This window comes from Condylura cristata, unplaced genomic scaffold, assembly GCF_000260355.1.
Source record: "Condylura cristata isolate star-nosed mole 26May11 unplaced genomic scaffold, ConCri1.0 scaffold00009, whole genome shotgun sequence".
NCBI lineage: Eukaryota > Metazoa > Chordata > Mammalia > Eulipotyphla > Talpidae > Condylura > Condylura cristata.
Window position 1 is genome coordinate 16001126 of NW_004567110.1, and position 22116 is coordinate 16023241.

The following is a 22116-nucleotide window of genomic DNA, read 5'->3' on the forward strand; positions in this document are numbered from 1 at the left end:
TAAAGATGTGAAATGGAGTCTTTATGCTGTTTCATGTAAGTATATATTACTTCTTGTTTTGAATAATTTACAATGTTTTTCCTTGTTTACATGATTGATTTGGTTACATAGACCACAAAGCATTCTAATTGATGGAACATTTGTTAAAATCTAAGCAAACAACATGTACTTTTTAAAAGGAAAAGTGATAGTATTACCTCTGTAACAATTTGCTTTAAAGAAATTTAAGACATTCCACATATGTTCTGTTTTATCCTAGATGGTGCTGAGAAGCATTGGGATGCAAAAGTAACTTGCTATTGGCTGCTTTTGACTGTCTCTAAAGATGACTTTTCCACTCTAAAGTCAACTTCAATAATTCTAAATTTGTGGAGACTTCTGTGACCCAGGATGTGATCTACTTTGATGAGTACTTTGTGTGCACTTGAAAAAATTGAAAGTTATTTATTTTATATCATTAAGAACCAGGCAGATAAAACTATGCCTGTTCCAAACTGTAATACAACATCAGATCCCAAGAACAAAAACAAGGAAAAATTCAGGGCAGGATATGCCCTTCCTTGGTGTAACCTCTCTGTCAGGTCTACACAGGTACTTTTTGAATGAGTAAACATTTGAAAAATAAAGAATTGGCAAAATGTCATTTGGAAACAGAGAAAGAATATTTTAAATTCTTTATCTAAAATAGTTTTCTGGCACAGCCTGCTGGTCCTATCCCTCCATCCGATGACCTTGAACTCTGCACAATTCAACAAGGTGTCCTCATGTGGGCTTTTCTCCATGATTAATAATTGGTCCCGATGTGATCCTCAGAGGTCCTCTCTGGTGGTGCAGTGGGTTAAAGCACTGTGAAGCTGTCGACAGCCACTGCAGCATGTGTTTGATCCCAGGCCAGGGAGGTGACCCTCATGGCACAGCTGACCTCTCCTCATCCACCTGCTGCTCCTCTCAGCAGTGTATTTCAATAGATCTGTCTGATCTGTTCCCCAGTCTGTCTCTGGTGAACCCTCTCACGCCCCACACCTCTGGCCTGTACCCCAGTTCTTGTATGCATAAATAAATTAAAAAACAAACAAAAATATGGCCTTCAGAAAGAGGCAGAGTTCCACAGCTGGATCCATGTACTTACAGGTCTCTTTATCAGCCCTGACTTCCAGAAAGGTCTGAAGGATGAAGGATGGAATTATGAAGGATGAACAGTGGAATTATCTTATGGATGCTTATGAACAAGCTGGGGCTGAGCTCAATCTGCAAGATTATTGGCTACTTCCAGTATTGGCATCAGATGGAATAATTTTCCAATTTCATCATGGTTAGTAACAGGATAAAACCTGTGGACCTGTTTGAGGCTAGTGACCTGTTTGAGAATGAGAACATGACACAGGTGCAGATGTCCCTTCTTATGCCTGCAGAGAGGGTCAAGACAAAGTGACTGCAAAGCAGCACAGACAGTAGTATCATATATTCAGAGAAGCAGGAGCAGAACTTTGATGACTATACCACGAAGACAGACAAGTGTGACATCAGGCTCCAGGTGGGCACTAACAAGTGTGCCAGCCTATTGGGCACAACAGCTTATAGTGTGAGAAGACATCTGTATGCACCCCAGGACCATATCCTACCATGGACCATTCAGCCATCAGTCTTCAGATGGGGACCAACAAGTGTGCTAGCCAGGGGGGCATGATGGTGCCTAGGATCCAGGGCCACATCTGTGACAACAAACTGGGGACAGCAAGTGTGACAACTCCTCAATGTCTCTTCAGGGTACCAACTACAGTCCTCAAGTCTTTGGCCAGGACAGGCAGATATATAACCCCAAATACTGCCCACAAGTTGCAGTGGCCATTTGGGTTGCCACTACTGAGTGTCCAAGCTCAAGACAGACCTATCTGTCCTACTACTACCTGGAGGTGAGGACTATGAGTTATCTTTGTATGTGGGAGGGGGAGAGGAATATTTGGGGAGGGGGGTCTCTTCCTATACCATCACTTCATTTGAGTCTTAAGATTTTTCTGGTTCCTCTCATTTTTATATGTCCTAGTGCTCCAGGGGTCTGTAGAGGAGGGGTTGGTGACCCAGCCTGGGTGGCATATTTCTCAGCAAGCTCTGGGCAGAGAGGTAAAGGGATGGGTAAGAAACCTGAGTCTTAAAATGATTTTCTACGGTTTTTCCCATTCTTTTCTTTGCGATCAGTTTGCTGTTTCTGTAATCTCAGAAGTTTCAGGCAATTTCAACAAAAGAAATATATAATGTTTTTTTGTGTGTTTATTTTCCAGGACAATGGGGTGGGTTGATGAGGGAGGTACCAGGAGGGACACAAGTCCTCTGGGAAGGGCCAGGCCTCAGTTCTGAGCTACCTTAGGTGTCATGAGCCTGACTTTCCCCAACACCTCCAGGCACCAACCCTGGCCCCTCCTAGGGATCCAGTGGGAAAAACTGAGGCCCTGTGGGGACGATGGATTCTGAGTAGTTGAGGCAAAGCCAGACCCTTTCCTCCCCACCCCCCTTCCTCTACCTACCTTCCTCTATACTTGCCCCAGTTCACCTTCCAATGACTGCGCAGGGACCCCGCCTGGAGGGACTAGCCCTTAACTACATCATGAGGCAGTGTGAAATGCCAACTGTGTATCAAAAGCAATAAAACCTTTTTATGAACTAAAATGGGTTTCCTGACGCTGTCCAGATTCTTTTAAAGAGCTACATCAGAGAATGTGTCAATTGAGATTTTTACAGACTGTATTTGCATCACCCTTTGAAACCTCACCTAAAATACATTTTTTGGTTCTTTTGTATGAGAATCCTACATGAAACTAATAGCTACAAGGGATTTTAGTCTGATAATTCCTATCAAAATTCCCATGTTTAATTTGATTTCTATGTAATCTGATTAGAAACTGCTACCTGAAATCGCATGAGACAAACTGCAATACCAATTCACCACTAATAACAATGACTTTGGACACAATTGAGGCCTTCGTTTTCTAAGGTGTACTGCTGATAGTTCAGAGTTCACAAAATTGACAATAGGGACTAATAAAAAAATTAGAAATTAAAAGTTTTACCCGAGACTACACAAAAGCGAGTTATAATACTATTATGACAATCCCCTCACGGAGACACAGATTAAATATGAAGCACAAAGCACTTTAAAAAATTATTTATGCATACATAACTGGGGTACGCCTGAAGTACAGGGGCAGTGAGGGGGTTCAATACAGACAGTGGGAAGCAGAACAGGCAGATCGACTGAAGTACACAGCTCAGGGGAGAAGCAGGCGAGACAGGAGAGGTCTGCTGCGCTATGTGGGTCAGCTCCATGACTGGGGTTCGAACTCGAACTGAAGCAGCTGCACCAGCTGTGTAGCACTGTGCCTTAATCTGTTGTGCCACCAGGGAGGACTCCTCAAAGCATTTTTTAAAGCCCCGGTCTGCCTGGGTTTCAACACGATAGGAGCCGCAATGGAACAAATGGCACGCACAAAGATCCTCCCGGCGTAAGCAGAAAAAGAAGACAGAAGAACCCGCCCTAGCCCTTTCTCCCAGCTCCGCCCTTCGAATGCCGGCTCAGGCGTGACGTCATGGGAAGCGCGCACTTCCGCTTCCGGTCACTCACATTTCTCTTTCTTCCTGTCCGGCTGGAAAGATGGCGTCCCGCAAGGAAGGCACTGGCTCTGCCACCACCTCTTCCAGTTCCACCGCTGGTGCAGGAGGGAAGGGCAAAGGCAAGGGGGGTTCCGGAGACTCGGCCGTGAAGCAAGTGCAGATAGATGGCTTGGTGAGTGGGGTTCCGTCTACTCTGGCCCACGTGGGGAGCGTAGTTCCAAGTGTGGTTTCTCCGGACGCGCACCCCGACGCACTCGAGTCCTCAGTGCTTAGTGAGTTTGAGCCAGGATTTCCCCCTAAAACTCTTACTTTATCCTCACTTTATGGTCGGGAGAGGCTGCAGCCTTCTCTGCTTTCTGGTGGGAGACTGGGGGACTGAAACAAGACATTGAGGTTAGGGCTGTGTGTGAGAGAGAGACACACACACATTCTTGGGGTTTTGTTTTGAGGCTCGGGGGACCCTTCTGGAAGACAAGTAGATGACGGAGATGTAGAGCATCACCTTGAACTTCAGAACTTTAGGAAAGGGAGAGTAAGGCAAACTTCACTCCTTTCCTGCTGGGATCTGACATCTGTCATTTCCTGGTGGAGATTTACTTTGTAGCTACTACTGAGCCAGTGGTTGAGAGATGTACCTGAAGCCGCATGATTGGAGTAAACGTTTACGTTGTTTTTTTTCCTCATCTGTGGATCTTGGAGGAATTTAGGATTTGGGCTTTGTCTTATAACTATTTTCAGCTTGACACACTATGACAGTAGATTAAAGCCCCCCTTTGGAGTCACACAGTTGGGTTTGATTCCAACTATAAAATTAGTTGAATGATATCGGATAAGCTACTCTTTTTACACCTTACTGTGCTCATCTGAGTTGTTTTGTGTCATTAACTAAAGCAATAACGGGGACATAGGAAGCTACCGTTTAATCGCTGCTACTCATTATTTTGCCACTCTTAACTATCTCCTTAGGGTATTGTCATCCCTTCTCGTGTGTTTAAATATTACTTATATTGTGATAAATCCTTTCCAGGCTTACGTCTTGAATGCCAGTTTTGAGTACCCTGTTGCTTGCATGACATCGCTATATAGTGTCTCTTTGTATGACTATAACACAAGTTTCCTCATCTATTAGTGGATATTTAGCTGTTTGTTTTCTTTATGTGAAATGGGATCTCAGTAGTCTTTTTAGTTGTTCCATTCCAGTGTCTATTAAGGTATGCTGTGTATTCAGAGCTCACGTTTTCATCCTCATAGTCAAGTGATCTCGTTCCTAGACAAGATCAAGCTAATTCTTCTTGTTGAACTTAAACCCATTTTTTCCCCCAAAAGCCACTTTGCATTTAATCTTTTAAATGTACACTATGTACTTGATACTGAACAGCATGGTCAGCATGGCAAGCCATGTTGACCTCACCAGATCGCCTGTTAGAAGTGCAGAATACAGTATCTTAGAATCTCAGGACCCTCTCCTGACTTTCTATACTAGGTGATTTACAGCATATTGATGTTTGAGAAGTACTAATCTTGTCCATACAGATCTCATCGTTTCCCTGAGCAGCTTGTATAGCTCTTATGGGCCTGTGACCATAAACTGTTCTTTAATGCTATGCTATTTATAAGCTTTTAAATTTTGTTCTCCCTCTTATGTAAAAAGTTACCTGTTGTTTAAAATTGTTAGTGACTATGTTCCCTTTTTATTGGAAATAAGACAAGGGATGTTATTAATAAATGTAAAAGCCAGGGTTACATATACTTTTTTTCATTCAGTTATCAACTCTTGTCAACACTCATGAACTTAATGCATAATTTTAAGTGGCCCCATTATTTCCCTGATTATATCTCCTTTTAGGCACTTGTTACTAAGCAGAATTCTCTTTATTTGTTGCTTGTCTTCTCATACTAAATTAACAACTCCTTGAAAGTAGAACTTGAGTCAGGTTTGTCTACTAGAATATTTCCAAGTATCTGGAACAGTGCCCGACATATAGAAGACACTTAGATAATGTGAATGAATTAATATCATACCGTGGTCTATAAAGTTTCTTAAAAACGAATCATAAGGAAACTGGGCTAGCAGCTGATTTGTAGAAATTAATAATATGTATTGAGAAAACAACACAGGAGTGAGGCTAAGAGACTACTTAGCTTTACAAACTTGTTCATATGTTTTTGTCTTTAGGTATCAATGTTTGTAACAAAAATCACTTGTGTTATTTAGATATCTACTTTTTTAAAAGATTTATTTATTTATGCATTCAGAACTGGGGTACAAGCCAGAGGTGCAAGGAAGGTGAGAGGATTCATCAGAGACAGAGTGGGGAGCAGAACAGGTGGATCTACTGAAATATATTGCCGATGGGAGCAGCAGGAGAGACAGGGGAGGGCTGCAGGCCCACCCGCCATGGGTTAGCATCCTGGCTGGGGATCAAACACCTGTTGACATGTGTTACAGTGGCTACAGATAGCTTGATGGTGTTAATCCCTTGGGCCACTAGGGAGGCCCTAGGAATCTACTATTTGCAAGACCCTGTATAGGATGGTTTTACTAGATTATGTATGATCCTCACAATAGCTTTGAGGCTAGATCTTACTGCGTATCAGTAAAATTCAGATCTATTGAGAAAATACTGGTGGAAGTGTTTTGTGAACCAAAATGAGTAATTCATATTTGTAAAGTGATTCTGCTAGATCTGACCTGTATTACTACATGTTATGTGTGTATGTGATACTGCATGAATTTAAAAGTTAACTTAGCTTGCTTAACTCTGAAATAGAAGCTTTTGTCTGAAATCCTAGTCCTAAGTAGAGTATCGTTTGGTCTTTTAAAAAATATTTTTCACACTAAACAAAATTTTTTTTACAACAGATTTATTTATGCATTCAGACTGGGGTACAAGCCAGAGTTGCAAGGTCGGTGAGAGGATTCACCAGAGACTGAGCGGGGGCAGAACAGGCAGATAGATGAGGCACACTGCAGAAGGAGCAGCGGGCAGTCCAGGAGAGGTCTGCCACACTATGTGGATCACCTCCGGGGCCAGGACTTGAACTTGCACTGAGGCAGCTACGCTAGCTTGCAGTGCTGCTTCCTAACCGGTTGTGCCACTAGGGAAGGCCCCAGTACACAAAAACCTTTAGCTGCTGCTTGTAGTTTTCTGCCTTTAGTGAAGAATAAATAAGTTGCTTCACATATGTGAGTATTTCATTCAGATAATATGGAACTCAAGCACCAAAATACTTACATTTTAGCCATCAAAATTATGAATCTTTCTGAAGTATATTATATAATTTTTTTGCCTCTTTAAAGAATATTGAACATAGTGTACTTAAAAGAACATAATTTGGGGCCCTCCCTGGTGGCTCAGCACGTTAAAGCACAGTACCAAGAAGCTAAAGCCACTGCAGTATGAGTTCCATCCCTAACCCTGGAGGTGACCCGCGTGGTGTGGCAGACCTCTCCTGAGGCAGCTGCTGCTTCCCTCAGCAGTGTACTTTGTCGATCTGCCTGTTCTGCTCCCCGCTCTGTCTCTGATGAAGCCTCTCACCGCCCCTGCACCCCTGGCCTGTACCCCAGTTCTGTATGAATAAATCCTTTAAAGAAAAAAAACAGAACGTAATTTATTGCCTCATACTGGGTAAAGATTCTCGAAAATCCCTTGGGGGGATATTTACATCTGTTATTATAAATGTCCCTTATCTTTGAATTTTAGGTGCCTTGAATATTTTATCTCTCCCGTTGATTACCCTCTTTTGTTGTTAATTTTATCTTTCATCTCTGGTTCCCAGCTTTTCATTTGCTGTCAATGGAAAACTAGCTAAGCAGTCTTGTTAGAATTATTTCTAAAATGAAATAAAGTGTTCTCTGAAAGAAGGTTAATTAAATATGCAGTCTGCCATTTTGATTACTTATGTTTTTTTATTTGATAAAATGCCATTGCTTTTAAATAGTAAATAGAAACATTTGATATAGTTTAATGTATCAGGAGCTGATAGGACTTACAGTTAGTGTGATTCTGATTATCTTTAGTCACTCAGAGAAACTTGAGTGGCTTTTCAAGGCCATAAAGGTGATATGTCCTGGAACTTGGAACTCTTGCCATCCTTAATCCATTCAGCCTTCCATTATTACAACAACTTAATAACTATTTCAGATATTGAGAGGGTCTAAATAGTTGTTAACTTTTATATGCCAGGTATTATTCAAAGTACTTTATCAGTATCATAACATTGAAGCCATAAAACAACACTTTGCTGTAAGGACCAATGAGTAAACCCTGTTGCATATAAATGATGTGACTTGATTAATATCTTGATTAATCTCTGCAGTAGAGGGGGAATAGAAGTAAAGGTGTTCACAAAATAATCATTGTTACTTGCTCAAGCACCACGAAGTGTATTTTCCAGAGCTTATGTCTCGTAGATCTGTAACGTCAATATGTTGTAGAAGCTAATACTTATGTTCCCTGACTTATGATTGTTAGTCTTATGATTGACACCCATCACCAGAGAACTCATAGTCCCCCAACGTAGAACTGTGCTCCCTCCTTTCATGTCTACATCCCTCCCAGCTTTTTATCTTTACATTTGTTGAAACAGTGAATTATATTGATTTGATGATATTATATCATCAGTGCATCTCTGTAATGAATCCCATTTGGTCATGATACAGGATCTTTTTTTTTTAAAGATTATTTATTTATGCATACAGAGTGGGGGTATAGGCCAGAGGTACAGGGACGGTGAGAGAATTCACCAGAGACAGTGGGGAGCAGAACAGGCCGACTGACAAAGTACACTGCTGAGGTGAGCAGCGGGTGAGTCAGGAGAGGTCTGCTGCACCATGTGGATCACCTCACTAGGGATTGAACTCACTGGGATCAAACTCATGCTCAGGTTGCTCTAGCTTCTCAGTGCTTTGCTTTAACCTGCTGCAACACCAGGGAGGGCTCACAGGATCCTTTTTAATATCTTGCTATACTTGGTTTGCTAGATTTTGTCAAAGATTTTTGCATCTGTGTTCATAAGAGATATGGTCTGTAGTTTTTTATTATTATATATATATTTTTTTTAACGTAACTTTTTTTTTTTTAAAGATTTATTTATTGGTGCATACAGAACTGGGGTACAGGCCAGAGACTCAGGGGTGGTGAAAGACTTCACCAGAGACAGAGTGGGGAGCAGAACAGGCAGATCGAGGAAGTACACTGCTGAGGGGAGCAGCAGGCGGGTCAGGAGAGGTCTGCCAAGCCATGTGGTCACCTCTGGGGCAGGCGGGAATCGAACTCATGTGGAAGTGGTTTCAGCTTCTTTGTGCAGTGCTTTAACCCGCTGCGCCACCAGGGAGGGCCTTAACGTAACTTTTAATTTTTGCACAATGTGTGCTTTCTCATCTTGGTTATAGTCCCCATGAAATTCCCACCACTGACTCACCCGAGCACCGTCACATCACCATAGTCTCTTGTGTTCTTCCCACCCCTGTTTTGATCCTACTCCTCTCCCCTCCCTGCTGCATAATGTCTTGTTTAGAGTTGTCTATTGATTTTGATATTTATTTTATTATAGTAAGCCCCCGTCCCCCTTTGGGTCCTCTACCTTTGGTATTTTTCTATTTCTTTTTGGCTTATTTCACTGTGGATGATCCTCCCAGTACCATCTGTGTGCTGCAAATGGAGTGAGTTTATTGATTGACTTTCTGATGGTGCAAAAGGGATACAGACACATTGAGTAGTAATTGTATTTTGCGTTTTGAAGTTGAATCTCCTCCGGGGCTGCTTCTTCGTGATGCTGGGCAGTTGGCAGCCACTTGCAGCTGCCAGTAGTAAGTCACAGTCGTGTGTAAACAACTGATACACTACAGACGTTTTACTTTTAGTGGAATAGGCAATAAATATTTCAACTTTAATATAAAACAGGCTTTGTGTTATGATTATGCCACCTGTGGACTAATGTGAAGTTCATGTATGCTAGGGTAGGTGAAACTAGTATTTGGGAGACTAAGTTAGTGCTTTTTAAATTAAATACATACTTTGTCTTAAGGTATTTCTCAGTCTGTTATAGTCCAGATTTATAAAGCTAAATGAAGTCAGTTTAGTGAATACCTCAACTTTGGAAAAAGGCACATGTAGCCTGTGGATCACACAGATTAAGATATTGGGGAATTAACATTGAGGAAATTAGATGGTATAAGTGATACAGTAAATGGGCTCTCAGATAAGCATTTGCAGATTTGCCTCCTTTGATAAATTTATGACAGAATTGGTTTTCCCAGAGCGCTTAACTGATTGTGAGTTTGTTTTCCTTGCAGTTCCTCTTCCCTTAACAGGTTTAGGTTCAAGGAAAGGAATCCCAAACAAAAACAAATGGTGGGAAAGCTTGCAGTTCCTCTTCCTCCCTGTGCTGCTCCTTGCCCCCCTCCTCAATACTCTTGTTGATTTCCCACTTTTGTTTGTCTTTGTGTAAATAAAGGCTGGTGCCCACTGGTCTCCATCCCAGCACTAACTCTTACTCCCTCCCCTTTGCGGACAATCGCCTACCTCCCCTTTTCTTTGTTGAACATTGTATAAATAGCCCAGTAACTTGCCAAAGAGCAGGACGGTGGTCTTCTGGACATGAGTCTGCTGCCCTCCTCATTTGTGGACAAATAAAACCACTTTCCTTTTCCTCAAACTCTGTTTCCTTTTATTGACTGAGGGAAACCGAGACCGGCATTTGGTGACATAAGGACAGTTATGAGAACTGCTGGTGGGTGTCACTAAATAAGGCACTTTAACTTGCTGTTAGTTAGCGAGCTGAGTTGTCTGACTTAACCAGTCATGATGCTTCCAAGATTTGGATAACCGTGTAGATATCGGGAATATTGTTCCTTTGCCTTTAGGTCAGATGACACTGAAATCCATTGCTTTAAAAAAAAAAAAACAAAAAACCTGACAGTTCTCCAGTTTTTGTGGTATGAACACTAGTGATCAAAAGCTGTATCAGTGTTGCTGTTCATTACTGTCTTGGGAATAATTTAAGGAGTCCAACATAATATATACATAGTATTTCTCATGGAGGAGATGGTTTGATAAAACAATTACTGTCTCTAGGTCTTAGTTCCTTCTGCTTTAATATGAGGATAATGCATGGCCTTCTTGCCATAATTAGTGGAAACTTAATATATATAATTTCCTGCAATGTTTAATCATCATTTATAGAAGTTTTAGTAATTGGTATTGATTTTAATAGTTATTAGTTATAGTGAGATTCCTAACTGGATGCCTTACTAAATAAATGGCATGTAGTGAAAATTTTGTTGTAGTTGTAGTAGATCTGGCCTGGATGAAGTGGTATACGATATTTCTCCAGTACCTATTTTGACATTAAAAGGTGTGGATGCACAGTAAGTATTTTACATTCAGACTGCTGGGTTCTAAGATATAATGTTATTTATTTGCTTAAAAATTCTGTTCTTTTCCTTATCCAGGATTTGGGGTGTTTGGCTGAGTAACTCCAGGTATTTTAAATCTTGGCTGCATTTTCTGGACCTAGCAGATACTGGACTAACCTTGATACTGGTTAAAAAGCTTGACTGGTTCTTATTTGTATAGTGAAATATTCTCACTTTTACTTTATGAAGTCTACCATAGTTCCTAGATGAAAATTTCTGATATTAACACTTACATGAAAAGAAAAAATGGGTTGCATTTGCTTTTCTCTCAGAAATTAGTTTATAATTTTGTTTTTGTTAAATATTATTTAAATTTTGCTACTTGGATATTATTTCATTTAGCAGTATATCAGATAATAAAGAGGAAATAGCTTTACTTTTCCCCATAAACTATGATTTAATATATAAGCAGTAGTTTATATAAAGTGGTTATACTCTGAAAGTTCAATTTAATAGCACTGTACAGTATAATTTATATGTCTTTTTATTTGATGACAAACTGTTTCAAAACTGAAATGCTGAAATGGATACTGGTATATGCCAGGGTAGTATTTTGTATTTTGCTCAAGGGAGAAGGATTGATTGAGAAAAATAACTCAGTATTATGGTAATGGTAACTCAGTGTTAACTTAGTCAAAAATTTTTAACCCTTTAATTGTGAACTTCAGCTATATTTTGGTGTAAAAATTTTAAGATTTTTATTCACCACCCCCCCAATAGTATTTGACTAGCACACTATCACGTGGCCCAGGTATTCATTGAATCCTGATGATTACTGTATTTTTTTTTCCTCATTACCTTCTATACCTTTTATCCATGTCACTGTCTAGTTTCATTTCATTGAAGTAGCAAATGTTTATCTGTGGCACAGTAGAAATGTGCTAAAATGTGAGTTTTTTTAAGAAGACCAAAACATTGTAAGATAAAATTGGAGAAATCATACACACACACACACACACACACACACACACACACACACACACACACACAAAATCACCAAGAAAATTTGTAGATTTAGGAAGCATAAAGGTAGGTGGCAACATGGAGGTTTTAGGGTTTACTTTTAGTGTTATTGTTCTGTCTTGATAAGTGCCTGTAGTTGAAGTCGATGCGTTTAAAGGTTATGCATTGTTAAGCATTTTAAGTTTGTTGCCATATTGCTTTCCAGAATAGCTGTATAAAGAGTAGTTTCCTTTTCCACGTACAGAATTTGGATCCTATTGCCAACTGAAAGTTGTTATTTTAAAAAATCAATCTTTATCTAAACAATTAAATTTGTATGTTAGTATATTTGTTACACTCATTCAACTCGATAATTATTTCCCGTCTGAGAGCTGTCACCATCTGCCCAAATCACCTAGGCTCTTGGTATCATCATTGGTTTTTCCCAAGGGTTTTGTGGGTTTCTCTAAGATCACTAAGTTTTTTTTGTGTGAGTTTATAACACTTTATTTTAGCACTTTTTTTCTTTGCTCTCCTTTCTGAACTGTTGCAAAAGCCTCCTGACCATACAGATTCCATTTTATACTTGACTGTCACACACAGTGCTGCTGAGTAAATAAAAGGTTTGATTTAAGGATCCTTTAAAGCAGTCAGAACCAAAATCTTTTCCTTTTGGATAGGCTAAAAATCCTGGTTTACATTTTGTGTAGGAATTCATAGTTTTCATTTTGGTGTGAAGGACATCTTGAGGAAAAATAAAGTGAATAATCAATTCATGGAATTACTATGGTTCACTTTTTAAACTGGAGAAGTGAAGCCCTTCAATGTTTTCATTAAATGTAGCTATTCAATTGAGAAATACACACATGGTCCTCAAATCAAAAGTCAAAGAAGAGTATGTAGTAAAAAGAAACTTTCATCCCTATCATCAGCCACCTTCTTCCCAGAAGCAGTCACATTAGTTCTTCGCTAATGTTTCTTTCTGGACCTATTTTGGCAAATGCTGTCTGTTATTAAGGGAGCAGAAGCAAACTAACTGAAGTGACCCCACATTACCCAAAGACATTATAACTAAGCAGTGATCCATCTCCTCAAATTTAATGAACTTCAAATGTATCAGGAAGTAGACAATTCACAACGAGAGAGGAAATGAATATTTTTCCACCTAAGCCTTTTCATCACTAATTTTATTTTAGAAAAAATTACCTTCCATCTACCTGTGAGTAAGTTGGTTACTTAATTGAGTTGGAAAAGTAAGATCTTAATGTTACAAATTAAACATCCTTTTTTATGTTCAGCTGCATCATTGTAATCTCTTAACTACTTTGTTTTAAATGAGAACATTGCAATTCTGTTGAATTTCTTGAGGCTATATTCCCCTCCCCCCTTCCCCAACAATTGCTTATCTTTAAAATTGTAGACCAGCTGAGCATTAGAGCCAAAAGAATAATAATGAAATATGCTCTTTCAACTGAAATATTATTGAGATAATATTGAATAAGTATATTGGAGCATTTTAATGATTCCCTTATGTGTCAGGAGCAAAATATCTTTTTTTCCCCCTATGGTTACTTAAATTTCTTTCACATCAAAACTTAACAGCATCGATTTAAATCCTATTTATTATTTTACTCAGTCAGTTATGAAATGGAACCCTTATCCCACTTGAGCTATAAAAAGTGTTAAATTTAAGACTAATGCAGTATTTTGGTCTTTGAATTTACATTTTGGCAATAACCACTGTCTTTGTTCAGTGTTAGAAAAAAGTGATCTAGGCTTAACCAAATAAGAAAACTGCCAAGTTCACGATCAGTCAAAGCAGGGAAAATTACATGAAAGTCTAGATATTGACTTTACAGAATATATAAGGGGAGATTTTGTGGCATTAGGTTTTTGGAGACTAAAATTCTTCTACATTAATAGTTGTTCTTAGACATTGATTGATGTGAGAAATTCAGGTTGTGGATCTTACCTCCCAGAATCTACAAAACTGGAGTAAAGCCAGCAAGGAATTATGCATTCTGCCTGGCCCTTCACCAGCTAGTGGAGAACTGGTACAGTTTGGGCTTTTCCTTTTAATTTCAGACTTTTAACTGTTCCTCGTTTTTAGTAAATAAGATGATGTATGTAAGGTAAATTGCATGTATACATACACAAATACATAGGTGTTTATACAGTATTTTGAATACATCAATTTAATGTCACTCTTGACTTTTAAATACGGATTAAAAAGATCCTGAAGGTTTGGGCTATTATAACAGTTCATTCTAGGTCCACATGACTGACAATTTTTAATTAAAATAGAAGTTTCATAAGACATAGTTGATTTTTAATGTTGTAATTTACATTTTATTAGACTGAAGAAATCTCTTAGGAATGAACTGATTCTGTGACATGTTCTAATCACTCAAATATGTGTTGGTTGGATGGATAGATGGAAAGAATGAATGAATGAAATTAGATGAAATGGTTAATGTAACAATAGCAATATTGGTCACAGTGAATATTTAATAAGGATTGACTAGGTACTGTGTGCTGCATACTTTTTGGTGGATTATTTTTAATCCATGCAGCACATGGCATGAGAATATACAGTACTTGATAATGTTTCGTGATTGGAAGGTGAGACTGGGATTGATAAGGCAACTTTTCAGCTATGGCCATAGAGTGAGCACACATCATTTGCTTTGGATTCTAATGCCCTCTCTCAGTGACTATGCTGTGTGATTTACTGTCTTTATTAACCAGAGAGAGCTTCATGTTTGCATCTCTTCTCTTAAGAATTGATTTTTAAAGTTTTACTATTCTCCCAGATGTTTTTCCCTGAAGAGAAATTAGATTACTTTGTAGAGTTATTGTATACTAGAAATGAATGAATTAGGTTATCAAATTGGGGGGACTTCAACTTAATCATTGGATATAATCATTTATTGTTGTTAGACCATCTAAAGGACTTAGAATTCAGGGGCTCCTGCCTTAAAAAAGAAATTTACTGTTACCTCTTTGAAAGCTACAGTTTCAAAATAGAAACAGAAGTAAGGGAATGGTGGTCAGACCTCAGCTGAATTCATTTATTGAGATAATGTTATGTTTTGAGTGATATAAATTAATATATTTGCATAATTATAAAATTTGAATATTCAACTTCTGGAGTTCGCAGAGAACTCTACTTGCTTGTTACAAATTCTGTAAAACAGTGCTACTCAGCACTGCTTACTGTCTGCATGAGCTAGCACAGGATTAAGATTGTGTTCAGGAATTTATAGCAGTTGATAGTGCTGTGATTGTCAGTCATATGATTCCTGGACTTGTATTTTCTCTGCTTTATTTTAAAAAATTACACTTTCTGGTAAGTAGGTTTTATTAAAATACTGGTCTTTTATAGATTGGAGAAAAATGAGTTCTTACTATACTGATAGCTTGAGAAACACGGTAGCATTTTTATCTAACCATAGCCTTAATAATTTTGGGTAGATCTATTTCTTAAGTAACATTGTGACCACAAAATGTCACTAGATTACTTTTTTATTACTGGTTTTATGGTAAAATGTTTTTAATAATGTCAACATTAGCTGTTTTAAAGGATGAACAAATAGAGTCAGTGTTTGCATACTGTAGGTGCAGAGTACAGATTGCAGTTTCTGAGCATTTCCCACGAGTTCCCCTTTATTAAAAAAAAAAAAGGTTAAATAAGGAACTCTCCCTGGTGGCACAGTGGGTGGCACAGCATTAAGAAGCTCAAACCACTTCAGCATGAGTTGGATCCCTGCCCCAGCTGTGATCCACATGGCCTGACCCACATGGCCCGGCAGACCTCTCCTGACCCACTGCCTGCTCCCCTCAGCAGTGTTCTTCATCAGTCCGCCTGTTCTGCTCCCCACTCTGTCTCTGGTGAATCCTCTCACAGTCCCTGCACCCCAGTTCTGTATGCATAAATAAATAAATCTTTAAAAAATAAAGGTTAAATATGGTAGTTGGTTTTAGTTTTAACAGTTTAAACCCACTTATGTTCCTAATGACTTTAACTGGGCTTTCAACAGAACCTTTTTTATGTCTCAGGGATGGTAGGACATATTGCTTATCCTAGTGAAGATGTATTGCCATAAATTTGCATAAATTTTGAATTGATATTTTGTTGATTTATAACTAATGTATGTAGACTTTTCTTGAACGCCTCTCTGCTTGTTGAAAGCAGTCTATGTGTACATAAATTTTATTTTTATTCACCTTGGTGTGTGTATATGCTTATTTTCTGGTATGTTGTATATGTGTATAGTGACATCTAATAGAGTCAAAGAGGAGCCATCTTGATGAGAGATCAGAATTTAAAGTCAGTAGGTGCTCACTGATGTGGATTTTTTTTTCTTCCTTTTAAAGTCCTATAACCAAGTTTCATTCAGTACCATAGTCTAGTAAGATACCCAAAGAACATGCTACAATTTGTCATGTCCGTATCATTCCACCAGTAAGTAACACCAACAAAAAAGGAAATTAGTTTATTGGGTTTTTTTTGGTGGAATTTAAATTGTAATGATTGCTGTATTTTAAAATCATTTTCCATAATTTATTTTCTTTTTGATTAAATTCATACTCATAACTCACAAAGAATAAAAGATGGTAAGCCAGTACAATACTTGTTTATACATAAAATCATAAATGCTCTATGATAAGTTTTTGTTACTGTTAATTTTTAAGCAACCACTTGGTTGCCTGGATCTCTTTGGGATTCTGATAAATACTACAAACCTTTTCTCCAGGTAAATTCCTGTATGTACATAGAGACAAAATAATTGCTTAAGAGGTTCTTGGAGCTCTTCTAAGTTCATCTTTAGCCTTCAGGTTTGAATTTTTGCTTGTGGGGCTTATACACTTTGAGAAGTATACTTGTTAATGTATTTATAATATTTTTTTTCTAGGCATGTCTTCTTGTGTGTGCATGTGTGTGCATGGAACACTTAGAACATTTATCCAAATTCTGGTCAATTAGTTTTACATAAGCTAAGTTTCCCAGGTAACTAAAATTATTAATTATATAACCAATTTCATTAAATTCCCAAATACTTAAAAATAGAATGTTTTTTGAATGTTTATTTTGGTTAATGCCTTTTTGACTTCTAAAATAGTACAATTTGTATGCTTATTACAAACTTGAATTATTAGATTTGACTTCATAAAGAGTACGTGAACTATAATGCAAGGATATAAAATACTCTAATAATTAGGGATGTACTGTAGTAGTGGTTCTTAATGTAATTCCTTGAATCTTACAGCATTTCAGGAGATTTTTGAACTCTGAAATTGAGATTGCTTACAAATCTGAATTATTTTGCATCAGACTTTTATTAAAGGATATATAGTTTTTTTAAGTTGATGCATTATTTATACACAGTAAAGTCCAGTTATTTTAAATGTACAGTTTGATGAATTTAGTAGTTGTAAAGATATGTGTAATGACACCACAGTCAAGTTGTAAAATACTTGTCTTACATAAATATTATGCTCTAATTCCTAGCACATGGGGATTATATCTAAGTCTAATGAGGCTTGGACACTGCCCACAGGATGAATGCTCTGGCTGTGTCTGCTCTCGTAGCGTGGCTGGCTATTTAAGCTGTGCTGTTGTAGAAGGGGTTGAATTCCTTCAAACTGTTCTGAAATTCCAGATTTATTTCTTAAGTAGTATTCTTAAGTTCAGCTCTGAACTTTATTAGAGTTTTAACCTTTATTAGAGGAATTTTGGGTCGTGGCTTCGGAGACAATAGGTTTGTCGAGTTTGACCCTGACACACTGGTATTTAGAAATACTGCTGATTAAAACCTAGGTCCGCCTTTCCTAAAGGGATTTTAATAATCCATCAGTAGAAATTATATGAAGTTGCTAGTATGACTTATGCAGTATATCTTAAGATGTTAAATGTTTCTGCCAGTAGATTAGTCTGGCAGAATATACCAATGTTTTTAGTAAAAGTATAAAAAGTGGTGCCACTTCCTCCTATCTTCATTCTTAGATCCTTTTGTTTCCCTAAAATACTATTTGAATGTTTTATGAAAAGCAAGTATTAACAGTTTATTTAAAAGATTTGAATCCCATACTTTGGCATGTATTCTCTCCACCTGGCTGCGCAAGGCCTCATCACACTTGTTCTTCAGTTCTCTGCTCTGTGTCATCTCTGAGATGACCCGAGTTTGATTACCTCAAACTCACATTTTCCTTTTTATTTTCCTCATAATGCTCTTCACATTCTGTGGTCAAACTAATTTTCTTTATTGTCATTCTGGAACAGTGGTTTCAAAGTGTGAGTGAGAATTCTTAGCACTCTTAGAGGGTCTCAAATTTAAACTATTTTCATAATAATAAACATTGCCATTTTACTCTTACTACTTTATGAGTGTTTAATGGAAATTTCCAGCTACATGATGTGTGATATAAAAAGGCTGAGTGCAGAAATATGAGAATTCAAATATCTGCCACTAAACCAGATATTAATGAGATGTACAAAATGTAAAATAATAGTACTCTATTCTGATTAAAATTTACTTTTTGAGAATCTTACACAGAAATGTGAAACTGTATCTTGGTAAATTTTTTTTTTTTTGAAAATTAAGGCATTATAAAAATGTAAAATGTAGCTTATATTAGCATGCCACACATTTATTTTTATTTCCTAAATATTTTGAACATTTTTTAGTTTGAATTTCTAATATGTAGTTATCCTAATGTTGCTGTTTTAAAATATGAGTCCCTAGAAGTAAAGATCATATGTGTCTTTAGTTTCCTATCCCCAGGTCTGCAGATTTATGTAACTGACCTGTAGATCATTCAACAGTGACTTAGGGGAATGGATTTAATGAGTGAACAAAAAGAAGCTGAAACTAAAGAAGTCTGGTGCTTCTGTGCGGGTATTCCAAATCTGTCTGCAAGACTGGTCTTTGCAGGTATTAAATGTTTAGAAAATCATTCTAATTTATTAGGAAGTGTAATCTTTATTTTAACCTGGTACGGAGCTGACAGTTTTTGTATGATTTTGAGAAAGTGATTATAGAGATTCTGTTCCATCTTTTAGAAAGTATGGAAGATCTTTTTTTTTTTAGCTCTTTTTGCTTATTAACTTTAAAAACATTATTGACATAATTTATTTGGATGTTTTAAATTGGTACTTTTATTTTATCCTATAATATTAAGAATCCTCCCTGTCTTGGAGGTTGCTTTTAGCCTTTGTTACTTTTAGCCTTTTGTTCAAAGTTGAGTTTTCATTTTTAAAAAGCCAGGCACTTTAAAAAATAGTGTTTAGTTCATTAGAGATTACAAAATAGTTTGCCCTGCTCTTTCCAGTTACCTGCTCTGAATAATAAATATACAATCAAAGCGGGGAAAATTGCTTCTCTAGGCTAACATTAGATACATTTGTTTAATATCTTGCAAGATGGGATTCTTTTTTTAAGATCTACCAGACTTAGAAAGTCGGAATCTCAGAAAGCTGGGATATTCTAGTAACAGCTGACCAATTCAGCTAATAATACTTAATGTGCAGGGCAAAACAAGTAGTAGGTTAGTAAGTATTTAGATTCAGAATATGATAATGTATGGGGAAAGAATAGAAGAATTTGGTAATTTAAGAGTTCTGCTGTACATTTTCTATCCCTTGAGACATAATTTATAGAAAAATATTCATTCACCCACTCATCTATCGGGTAAAAGAACCTAATGTGCACAAATTCATGAGCATTCTTAATTATTGGCTCAAGTCTTATAACAAGCTTTATTCTGTTACAGAACACTTGAACGCTTCTAAGATAGATTTCTGACATTACCTTTCTTATTTCTGTACTGTAGAGGTTCTTACAAATAGGACTTGACTTCATCTTATTTGGAGTGGCATGAATGCATTTATAAAGTGTTCATGTTCGGGTCATTTCTAAGTGTACTATACTTTTCTGTGTCATAGGGAGCCTTAAAACAGGAAACTGGTTAGTTAATCTGTTGTGTCACTTGAATTGTAACAGAACCAAGGAAGACTGGTCTGTGTTCCCTCATTAAAAGTTAAATGAAGTAGGATGTTAGAATCACTTAATAGAACCCGAAAACCAAAAGGAAAGAAAACTTTCCAAAACCCAACATAGGAATTGCAGTCAGGTCAGTCATAATAATTTCAGAGAGCAAGTTCAGACATCAGTAAATTTTAATACTATTGATTCTGTGATTTTTAAATACTGTGAAGAACCTTCTTGATCTGTTTTAAGAAACTCCTTGGTCATTCTGATAAACTGAAAATAAATTATATAGAACACCTGAATAGGTGTCACATGTGACTTTTATAAACAAAATAAGAACATGTTTTTGTTTTGAAGAACTTTTAAACTTTCCACATTATCTGTTTTTAAAGGAGGAACAAACAATAGACAGGATTAATTAAAAATAAATTAGCTGTTTTTAGCATGTAGTTGAGTGAATGGGGAAGAAAATTTGAAAGACAGATAGATGAGCATGGCTGAAACAAGACTAATGTGGTGGAACATTCCCATCTTGTGGCTGGTAAGAATAGTGCTGCTGTGGATTAAATGCAGGATTGTATTCTTGCAACTAATAATGGTTTCCTGTTGATGCTCATTGACTTCTAGTGATTTCTGGGCACAAAATAAAATTGACTATCAAATTTGTCAGTCTTGCTTCCTGACTCTGTAGCCCTACACAGAACTTACCCTGTTCTGTGCATAAAATTCTGCTTCTATAACCTGCTTCTATAATTGGGACTTATATAACTGTTGCCACTGCATTCTTTCTGTTCCAACCTTTTATTATAAATATGTTTGGAACAATTAATGTGACTTCATTTTTGTAAAGTAATTAAAGGTACCTTGTCAGAAGTCAGACCTTACCTCTCTGATTTAATTCTTTTATGTAAGATTATCTTTTTTCAGATGTGGTACATATATACAATGGAATATTACTCAGCAACCAAAAAAAAGAAACACATTTCTTTTGCAGCAACTTAGATGGACCTGGAAAAGATCATGCTTAGTGAGATAAGCCAAAAAGAAAATGAAAAATACCGGATGGTTTCGCTCATAGCAGGAGTATAATGGACCAGGCGAGAAAATAATAAGAATAGTGAACAGTCATATACCAGAGACATTTTGTGGGGGTGAAGTGGGGAATGGGATAAAAAATGGGTGGGGGGGCAGGAGGGAAGTGCACGGGACTATGGTGATGGCACATGGGTGACTCTGTGATGGGAAACTCACGGGGATTACAATTGAGATGGAAAAAAAATGTACAAAATGATGTAAAAATAAACTATTATATTATTTTTTTAAAAAAAGATTATCTTTTTTCCTCATCTGTAAAATGGGAAAATAATTTTACTGATTTTGTAGAGTGATTACATATAAAACACTTAGTGGAGTGGTCGATATGTCAAAAGTGGTGGATGAGTGCTTACCATTCATTCTTTCAGCATTTAAGGTATTTTATATGTGCCACTTCTGTGTAGCACTGTATGTTGAGTGTATTATGGTGAGTAAAACATCCCTTTATTTTTGTGGAAACATTTAAGATGGGAGATTGAGCAAAAAATTGATTCCATCTCATTTATAAATACTGGCAGTCTGATATGTTTTAATATAGTCAGCAAATCCTTGATGTTTATGTAGAATATACCTGTATGTCAGTTAGTTACTTTTGATTAAGAATGTCCTTTTGATACTGAAATGGCTTCTACTTTCAGTTTGTGATGTAGTTCTACATTATTTTTTGGACTAAAGAATTGAGATTTTTGTGTGTTGCAGGAAGTAGGAAGGCCATAAAATGTCAAAATGAAGAATGAATCAGCTTGGTTTTGATAAAAACAGTGGTTTTTTACTGAATAGTTTATTTCATCAGATTTTATTAAAATGCAGGATCATAAATATTAGAGTTGGGAATTATTTTTATGATCACCAAGCCTTTCCTGAAGCCTTTGTATTTTGGGCAGCCTTAAATGCTGAAAGAAAATTTATCCTTGAAGTTGAAATCTTTCCTGAAACTATCACCTACGGTCCATAGGTCCATAGGTTGCCTTTCAAAGTATGAAAAGACCTCTAGAGCTGTCAGGTGATCTTTGTGATAGCCCCTAGCCTGGAGGGAGTTAGCATTCACTGAATTGGTTTTAT

General features: G+C 37.2%; 1 protein-coding gene and 1 pseudogene across 1 annotated transcript in view; both read left to right on the forward strand.

Annotated features, from left to right (window-relative positions):
* The first annotated feature begins 1207 nt into the window (after window positions 1-1207).
* LOC101636113 lies at window positions 1208-3577 on the forward strand (annotated as a pseudogene).
* A 49-nt stretch (window positions 3578-3626) lies between these two features.
* EIF3H (eukaryotic translation initiation factor 3, subunit H) overlaps window positions 3627-22116 on the forward strand; it is an 86922-nt gene continuing 68432 nt past the window's right edge. The window contains exon 1 of the mRNA XM_004679629.2: window positions 3627-3778. Within this exon, the coding sequence (XP_004679686.1) occupies window positions 3647-3778 (132 nt within the window). The 5' untranslated portion in view covers window positions 3627-3646. The remainder of the gene's footprint in view (window positions 3779-22116) is intronic.